Here is a 9,895-nt window from a genome sequence, read left to right on the forward strand (position 1 = left end):
AAAAACCCAAATCAGAAAAAAAGACCGAAAGGGAATGCAACCAAAGCATGACAGTGACTGATTGTCTTTGGCTTCTAAGATCACAGGAGGACTCTTCTTGTTTATGTTTCTGTCTTTTGCACAATTTCTCTAATACAAGTATGTGTTGACAAGTTTTTAAAACTTAACATTTCATAAGAAAGATCAACTGTCACTGGAGTCTCTCCACAAAAGTGCAGAGAGGATTTTTGTGGTCTCCTCGCTGCCACCTGTGTGTCCCGGTGTGGACACCGTAGCTGGCGCTGGCGTCTCTTCCTCTCTTCTGTGACTCCCTCTGTATCTTTTCTTCCTTTCTCTATTAATATTGGCTATCGTGGGCACATCTTATTTTCCAGATGTTTTCCTTCCTTCGAATCCTCCACCTGAGATTAAATACTAAGGAAGCATGATAATGGTAAATAGTGATTTTCATCGTAACAATCACAGTATAATAGGACAAGTGGAGCCCTTTGAACCAGGTTGAATAACTAGTGGTCTACTCTGCATCCTGCATCCCTGGATGAAGCAAATTTTGCCCTTTTCCACCTGGAGCCATCAAGCGGTGAGATAATCAACGGGATGAGTGAAGGCAGTGAACAGGAGAGCATCTTCACTAGGAAGATGCCAGGGGCAAGTGCAGCGAGGGCTTCCCAGTAGCTACAGCTTGCATCCGTCCAACCACCGCTCCAGAGTGTCAGAGTCCTGGCAGTTGAGGGTCCAGGAGGTCCTGCGGGGAGGAAGGCCAGGGAGAGAGAACCGGAGGGGGCTCCCCATACTCACAGCTCGGCATCTCCAGGGAGCTCAGCCCCCGCTGGCCAATTTAAACCCACTGCCTGGCCCCTGGAGCATTTGAGTGGGCACAGTTCTGAAAGCTTTCTTGCATCCCAAGTATGTCTCTCTCGCTGGCTGGCTCCACCACCCGCTGGCATGAGAGCTGGTGCTTCCTCCATCCTGCTCACGACATCTCCCCTTCCCGTAAACCCCACACTGCAAGATGGAGAGGCTGAGCTGTGAACTGTGAAATCCTTCTCCAACCCTGCAAAGCATTTGTAGCTTCTCTGAAGTGAGCATCAGAGAAGCTCTGTGACATGTATGGTGAGTACTGGGCAGATCCTAGTCCTGAAACTGGAACACTTGTCCCACAGCCACGGCCTCTTGTTACCTTTCCATGCACCTGCTTCACCCCTCACCTTCCAAAATTCCTTCCAGCTCTTCAACCTAGGTCAGCTGGACTGAGTTTCTCTAACCTTTTCTCCTGGTCCCCCAAACATGACCCTCCTATTCCCAGCCCCTTGGCCAGAATCCAGACCCCAGGTCCTCCTCTCCCATCCTAGAAGTGGTGGGAGTCACCAGGCCACGGCAGGCCATTAGACATCAGTTCGTCCCATCCCTCGACCGGGCATGAAGCTCCATGAGTCTTCCAGGGTAGGGGGTCACACAGTTGGAGAAGGGGCGGCGACCCCCTGGCCCCTCATAGCTACAAAGCAGCAGGGAAAACACACACAGACGTATTTTCAGAAACTGCAGCGCCCTCCATAGCCCCTGGCAGGCACTGCAGAAGGAACTCCTTGGGGAGGCGAGTGGGGGGAGCCTGGGTCTTCTCCCTTCCTGTCTGCCCCAAGTTCCACAGAGCAGCCTGATCTGAGCTTTGGAAAAGCCATGGCGGCGTATTAGCTTAATGAGAGCTCACTTCCCTGGGAATCCTGAGCATGTAAGAGACCTTGATCAGACTGGCCCAGCACATCTCTACTTACTGCCATACAATGAAGATGGCTTTAGCTCATTAGTGCTTGCCCTAGGGGGCCAGCCAAGCTTCCAAATTAATTGGAAAGTCAAGACTATGCATGAAAGATATTTCCAACACCCAGAAGACAGTTAACATTAACAAGAGGATTCCCACTTTAAAATGCAATCTATTAACTTAGTGAGAAAAATAGGTTAACGGATAAGGGGTGTTGAGACCACCGACCAGCCATTTGAAAAATATAAAGGTGGATGCCCTGTCTCACTTTTTAATACCAAAATAATTTCCAAGAAGGACCAACATTTAGGTATAAAGCCATGACAATTCTATTTTATAATTTATTTAACAAAAACTTAACATAGGGTATTTTGTGCCAGGGACTGTCCTAATATAGAGGAAAACATGGCTTGATTTCTTTAGAATCTTTTGTCTTAATCTTGGTTGCTATACACTTACAGTCCCAAACCAGTGGGACTTGATGAGTGGGTGAAAGTCATTAATACAGGCTACTTACAATTTTCTTGGCACATTCAATTGTCTCCTTTAAATTTGGATTCAGTAAAGCTGTGAAGAAAATGAAGTGGAATGATGCCATGTCACCACTTGGCAGCTAAGTCAGAGTGATGTCAAGGAAGCTACCAGGGGCTCACGTTAGAGAGGCTTCCATGTGATTCCAAGAATAAATCTATCCCTGTATTTTTCTCAGACAACACTGGGAAGTAGCAGGATGTGGTCATCATCTTTTATTAAATCTATTGATTTTTTCTTATAATTCTTATAATGATATTTTCATTAAAAATGTATATGATGGGGACTTCCCTGGTGGTCCAATGGTAAAGAATCTGCCTTCCAATGCAGGGGACGTGGGTTTGATCCCTGATCGGGGAACTAAGATCCCACATGCCGCGGGGCAACTAAGCCTGCGCGCCACACCTGGAGAAGAGAAAACCTGCACGCCACAACTAGAGAGAAGACTGCGCGCTGCAAGAAAGAGCCCATGTGCCACAACTAAGACCCGATGCAGCCAAAAAAAATGTATATGTATAGTGAATATCCTGTGCTAGGCTATAGAAGAAGCAGTGGAGATAGAATGAGAAACACAATAAATCCATCCCTGCCTTCATAACGCCTACAGTCTGGAACGGGGTAGATAAAGATTATAGACAATTATAATACAAAGGATACCTGGAACCACGAGGGAAGGCAGCATTGAGTGGGGACACCTAATTCAGTGTTGAATTAGGGTCACGGAAGGGTTATTGGGCCCAGTGACATCTAGTGGAGTAGGTAAGGAAAAGGGGTTGACATCACAGAAGGAAAACTGTTCCAGGCAGAAGGAACAGCATGTGAGAGGGCCCAGAGGTGCCCCTGAAGAACCAACATGTCTATGCATCCATCCTTCCATTCCCTCCTTGGACCGTGAAACCAAGACCTCCCACCTGGGACCCCCTCCTTCTTGCCCGCACTACAGTCTCCCCCCTTCCATAACCTAGTCTGAAATAAAATAAAAGCCTTGTCAGGTAGGTACTATTATTAACTCCATTTTCTTTTTAAAATTTTATTATTTATTTATTTATTTTTGGTTGCGTTGGGTCTTCGTTGCTTCACGCGGGCTTTCTCTAGTTGCGGTGGCTTCTCTTGTTGCGGAGCATGGGCTATAGACACGCGGGCTTCAGTAGTTGTGGCACGTGGGCTCCAGAGCACAGGCTCAGTAGTTGTGGTGCATGGGCTTAGTTGCTCCATAGCATGTGAGATCTTCCCGGACCAGGGATCAAACCCGTGTCCCCGGCATTGCCAGGCGGATTCTTAACCACTGCACCACCAGGGAAGTCCCATAACTCCATTTTCTAGGTAAGAAAACTGAGGCTCAAATCACATAACTAGTGATTATGTGGAGGTAGAGCCAAGGTTCTGTCTGACCTCAAAGCCTGTGCTTTTTCTGTTCCCCACCCTGCCTGACAGGAAAACTATGCAATTCCTCTGAATTGCCCCCCAGTACTTAGCACAAGGTCTAGCCCCTCTAGATGGTGCCTTGTGAGTCCTGTTGGCTTGTGGTTACAAATTCCCAGGGAAGACTGTCTTACCCCTTTCGTTAGAGTGTCTTCCCTCTGGGGTTTTCTGGCTCATCCCTTTCAGCTGACAGGGTAGCTCTCAGGGCTCTCAGGTCTCTTTGGACGTTGCCAGTGCGCCTGCGTACCTTGCTCAGACCCTGTCTACACAGTGACCTCAAACCCCCAGGGTCATCATCGGCTTCAGTCTTCACTTATCTATCTGCATTCTTGCTCCTCTCTTTAGCCTCTAGGGATTTCTTACCTTCTTGCCAGTTCAGCTAGGTACTTTAAAAGATGGGGGGTTTTTTGGTTTTGTTTTTTTACTTTTTTACATTTTATCTAGTGGGAGGGTTTTTCAAGATATCTAGTCCACCGTATTTTCATCACAGCACTCAATACCACCTCTATTACAGATAATTGTATTGGATTCTGGAGATAAACATACATAACCTTCTTATGAGACATAAATTACAGCCCATCTTCTCCCGGTGATCACTCTGCCTGTCAAAGTGGCAGCCTCCGCTCCCCTTGAAGAAGAGTGTCTTCTATATCAGGCCCAGCCAGAGCCCTCTGCCCTCACCCGTCAGGCTCCTCCCTGCCTCCCCCTCTGCCCACCTGCACGTGGGTCTCCATCGCTGCGTCCCAGGCTGCCCAGCCTGACTCACCGCAGCCCCTTCTCCTCGCGGACCTTTGGCAGTGCAGTGCTCTGCTTGGCCTCCCTGGGGTCCACCCTGGATTTGGTTCAGCCCCGTCTTTGCCAGGCCCTCCTTCTCTCAGCTCCAAACTTGTAAACGCTGGCCAGCCCTCTGAGCTCAATGCGGCCGCCCCCGCGGGCCCCAGGGTGGAAGGAGGGAGGGATCCACCAGAGCAGGACACGTGGCAACGGTTCTTGCCGTGGTCACACCGGTCACGGTTGCGGATCTGAAAGAGGCCGTAGCCGGTGTAGTCACCGCGCAAGCTGTCGTAGGCAGCAGTCAGGCACACCCCTAAGATGGAACGGGAGGGGTGTGGCTCGGAGGAGAGCTGGGGAAGCCTGGGCAGGGGGCAGTGGGAAAAGACATGAGGAGTGGGGCTGAGAGGGGCTACTTACAGTTTTCGAGGCTGTAGCCCTCAAAATCACTCAGGCCTCCTTCGTGGAGCTTTTTAGCCACCACCCAGCACCCCAAGACAGCAGCGCCACTTGGAACCACCAGGTACCCAATGAGGGAGAGCACCATGGACGCCTTCATCCTCTCCAGCTCAGGGTGATGGCCACCAGGTGAGTGGATGGAGTCACAGGTAATTCTCACCGAGATCACTGGGACTCTGGCCGAAGAGAAGGGCGCTGTGGGACTGGGGGTGTGTAATTCAGGGATGCCCTCCTGGCTTAACCACAATACCTCTTCCCATCCTAATTCTGTGTTTCGTGTCACTGCAAACCCATGGTACCCAAGGCCCTGCCTCTCCTCCTCCCCTTCACCTCCTGTTTTCTCAGGAAACTGCTCTCTCCAAGGTCTCCTTCCCACCCCCCACCCCCATTCTTTCCCTCCAGCAAAACCCAATGGATGCTTCTTCACACTCATTTCTCCTGACAGTAGATACAGATGCTCAAATGCTTTTTTCCTCTTTACTGTGAAAGCAGAACTTGTTCATGAAACACATTTTGGAAAATAGAAAATGAGAAAAGAAAAAAATAACTCATCACGGCCCCACCATGAGGAGCACAACAGCCACTGTCATGTTGAATTATTTCCACCATTGCCTTTTATCCTGGAATATATTCTGTGCTGTGGTCTACAAACCAAACTCCAGTGACCTTTTCTCTCATTGTCCTCACAAGGAGACCTGGACCTGCCCGGACCTGCCAGTGATTAGCTGGGTCGTCATTGGAAAGAGCAGAGAAGTCTCTTAGCCTCACAGCACCTCTGCATTCACTCCTCTCTTCCTCTTGTTCACCTTCACGCCGTCACAGTCACCTTGCACATTTCTTTGTACCTGCCCATCTCATTCCCACCCAGGTCCTTTGCACCTGCTATCCCTTCTGCCTGGAACGTGATTCCCCCAACCACCACACAGCTTGCCCTTTCCTGTCATGGTCTCAGCTCACACAAGCTCACCACTTCAAATAGGATTGTCTGAGCACTTCCCCACCCCAGAAAGTAGTTTTCATTTTCTTCACAATATAAGTAAATTTCAGAAAGTTCCTCGTTCATCTGTCTACCTCCCATACCAGAGTGTAAACACCAGGCATGCAGAAAACTGGCCTGTCTTGTCCTCTGCTTTAGCCTCAGAACTTAGAACAGAACCTGGGGCACAGTAGGTGCTCAGTGAATCTTTGATCAATGAATGAATGAATGAATGATTGAACAAAAACCTACTCTTCCCAACAGAACTGTCATCGGATGAGCAATAAGTGAATGTGCTGATGTGCATCTCCTGCAGCTGGGAATAGTCATGCCTGTCCCAGTTCGTGCCCACCGTACACCCACTTACCATCCTTCTGCAGGCCCTTGGTGCCTCCTCAGGGGAAGGGAAGAGCAGCCACTGCAACAGGCTCAACGTTGATTGCAGGAAAGTCGCTCTATCTACACTCCGCTCCCTGGATTTTTCAGAGGTCACTTCCTTGATCACCCGTTTGCCCTCACCCAAGAGCTTCCAAACCCTAAGTCCTTCTTCGTGACCTGCTCTTCTAGAATCTTTTCTATGACATCAGTTGCTATGCACCAGGGTATTCTGAAACAGGGAGGGGTTGGTCACCAGCACATTTGTATTAGTTTTCTATTCCTGCTATAACAAGTCACCTCCAGCTTAGCAGCTAAAACAACACAAATGTATGAACTCAAAGTTCTATAGGTCAGAAGTCTAATAGGGCTCACCAGGCTAAAAGCAAGGTGTTGGAAGGGCCATGCTCCTTTCTGGGGGCCCTAAAGAAGGATCCACTCCCTTGCTCATTTGGGCTGTTGGCAGAATACGGTCCTTGTAGCTGTAGCACCGAGATCTCTGTTTCCTTGCCAGCTGTCAGCTGAGGGTCATTCCTAGCTGCCAGGGGCCATCTGCATTTCTGGACTCTACCTCCTTCCTCTAACTTCAAAGACAGCAAGGGTCTCTCTTTCACGCTGAATCTCACCTGCCTCTCCTTCCATCGTTGTATCTCATGGACTCACCTTCTGCCTCCCCTCCTGCTTTTAAGGACACATGTGATTACACTGGCTCGCCCAGACTCTCCAGGATAATCTCCCCATTTATGTCATTTGGAGTTACCCCCAAACAAGCTTCTGTCAGTGGGCCTGGACTGGCAGGGTGAGGGTATGTTCATTTCTACTATGGGGCACCCACACGCTGCTTCTGGGAGGTTTTCCAGGGGAGCGGCCCTGGCTGGGTCCTGGGATCCCCAGAAGCTCTGATGCTATAATCACTCTCCCAGGAATAATGCATCAGTACCCATTCCTCACTTACTATGACCTAACTGAATTTGCATGAGGGGAGAAAACTGTGGCCTTGGGAGTCAATATTATAAGTGCTTATTGTTATCTGGACATTCTCTAGGTTCCGGGAGTGGCAGGGGATGTGCTTGCCCTGAGGAAGGCGCACTGTGGGACCATCCTCTCCTGCAGCCCTAGAACCTGATGTAGTTTCCTTCCCTCCCTGGCCTGTACTAATTACAAAGGGGGAAATGTGCTTTGCGTGGAGAAGTCTTGACAGCACCACTCTAACCAAGGTGTCAGGCTTGGCACTGACAGTAGTGGGATGGCCTGACATTACGTGTCACTCGTGACCTACGGGGGAAGCTACACAACATCACACTGGCCCCTCACATTCTGTTCCCCACGCCTGGTGACCCAGGAAAAGGCATCAATCATTAAGCTCCATGGTCCTGAGTCTTCCAGCAAAGCTGCTAGGATCCCTCCTCCCACAAGTGGAGAACACCTGCGTATACACGAAGGCCACCTTTAGCCCCAGAATACAGAGATGTGCGCATAAGGGGGCCCCTGCCAACTGTTCCATCACAGCTTTGGTTATTGTAAAGATCATTTGTCAGCTATAATCCAACTGTAAGATAAATTTGGCTGCTTCAAGTCCCAAGTCCACTACAGGAGCCAGGATCCCTGAATTGGGGCCAGGATCAGCCACTTCTAAGTCGGGGACAGGGAGCCAGCCCTGAATCCCTGAGTTTCACCTGCTCTCGCAGGGCTGAGCCCTCTGTTTGCCCCAGCCCTGGGCTCTAGCCGGACTTCTCCTGAGCCTTCCCCAACAGATGGATCTCCATCTGCTCCTCAGACATCACCCGATAACACAGTCTATAATTACGTTTGTATCTGCATCTATATCTGTACAGCGTCTGCACACAAAAAAAAGGCTGGAGACAAGAAAAGACGCTGGCTAGCCAATCCTACAGACACTCAAAAACATGCAAGGTGGAAGTTCCCTTTGAAATGATCTAGTTTACCTGTTCTGAAAACTGTTTCTTGCCAGTGAAGCCAGTGGCATGCAGAAACCCTTGATGCCAGCTCACCTTCTTTGCTGCCTTTGCAAGTGGCCCATAGGGACGATATCAGGGCTTGAGGAAGAAGCAACCAGTTCATCATGTTATTCATATCTGAGTAAGGCAGAAACAGGACCAGGTCCGGAACTCAGGGCTTCTGCGCCCAAAGAAAGAGGTCTGAGAATATATTTTTGGTCGTCCAGCCAAAACCATTCCTCCCTAAAAGAACCTCCGTGGTGGGCAGAGAGCCCTGATTGAGCAGGACCCCTGTCTCTGGCCTAGGGGTGGGTGTATGACCTAGTTCTGGCCTGTAGGATGTAAGGGGAAATGCACTGAGGAGAGGGCCCCTGGGAATGATTTCCTTTTGGTAACAGACACAAGGAAGGAGAGAGTCCCATTCGAGGCCACCCTGCTTCCCCTTTGAACTCAGCCTCACGAGGGATGATGCTGCCATTATTTGACATTAGGGGACCTAGAAAATGACACTGATACCAAATCACAGCCTGATACCCCTGATCCCTGAACCACTATCAGCAGTCGCCCATCTCCAGACTTCTTCTTACGCAAGGAAAACAAAGCTCTGTGGCGTGAGCCCCCTTTTGTCAGGCAATGTACCTTCTGCTGAAAGCATCTCTGACAGATTCAAGGGATTTGTGTAAATCTGCCACACGTTTATTTTCAAATCCAAGCATTTCTAGCTGTGGTGTTGCTTCCCTAGTTTGAAAAGATATTTTTACACTTCAGCTGAAATGGCATCAGAAAGAAAACAGCCCCACTTTTGTGTACTCACTGAGGGGTTGTCTGAGGCAAAGTGTGTTCGCGGAAAGGGAGAGGGGAGAGGAGGTGTTTTCTTCTATGAAAATTTTTGTTGTTGCCCGTGTAGGACAAAGCCTCCCTCGGATGCTGAGATGGAAGGAGAAAGACTTCAGACTGAACAGAGAGAGACTCTGAGCTGGAAGCAAGCAGGGGACACATCACGACTTTAAGTGCCGGCATCGCAGGAGGGAGCCACCGTTATGGTCCGGGAGCTTATGGGCCCACATTGCAAAGGGGATGAGGAACCCAGCAGGAACCACTGCAAACCAAAGGGCCCTCATCACAAAGAGGATGAGAAACCACCTCACACCAAAGTTCCCCCATCACAAAGGGTATGAGGAACCCAGCAGGACTCACCTCACACCAAAGGGCCCCTATCACAAAAGGGATAAGGACCCTTTGTGATGTGGGCCCTTTGGTGTGAGGTGGTTCCCGCTGGGTTCCTCATCCATTTTGTAATGTGGCCCCTTTGGTGTGAGGTGGTTCCTGCTGGGTTCCTCATCCCATTTGTGATGTGGGCCCTTTGGTGTCAAATGGTTCCTGCTGGGTTCCTCATCCCCTTTGTGATGTGGACACTTTGGTGTGAAGTGGTTCCTGCTGGGTTCCTCATCCCCTTTGGAATGTGGACCATTTGGTGTGAGGTGTTTCCTGTTGCGTTCCTCATCCCGTTTGTGAATAGGGCCCTTTGGTGTGAGGTGTTTCCTGCTGAGTTCCTCATCCCCTTTGTGATGTGGGCTTTTGGTGTGAGGTGGTTCCTCCTGGGTTACTCATCCCCTTTGTGATTCAGGTAGTTCCTGCTGGGTG

At 49.7% G+C, this 9,895-nt stretch overlaps 1 protein-coding gene across 1 annotated transcript; it reads right to left on the reverse strand.

The window, feature by feature from the left end:
* Window positions 1-675: 675 nt before the first annotated feature.
* On the reverse strand, window positions 676-5,042 carry LYZL4 (lysozyme like 4). Its single transcript, XM_024753905.1, has 4 exons — window positions 4,904-5,042; window positions 4,677-4,799; window positions 2,266-2,326; window positions 676-745 (listed from the first exon to the last, which is right to left on the reverse strand). Exons 1-4 carry the CDS (start codon window positions 5,040-5,042, stop codon window positions 676-678), a joined length of 393 nt encoding a protein of 130 aa, XP_024609673.1.
* Window positions 5,043-9,895: the final 4,853 nt, after the last annotated feature.

The sequence above is a fragment of the Neophocaena asiaeorientalis genome, unplaced genomic scaffold (assembly GCF_003031525.2).
Source record: "Neophocaena asiaeorientalis asiaeorientalis breed wild unplaced genomic scaffold, Neophocaena_asiaeorientalis_V1.1 scaffold121, whole genome shotgun sequence".
Taxonomy (NCBI): Eukaryota; Metazoa; Chordata; class Mammalia; order Artiodactyla; family Phocoenidae; genus Neophocaena; species Neophocaena asiaeorientalis.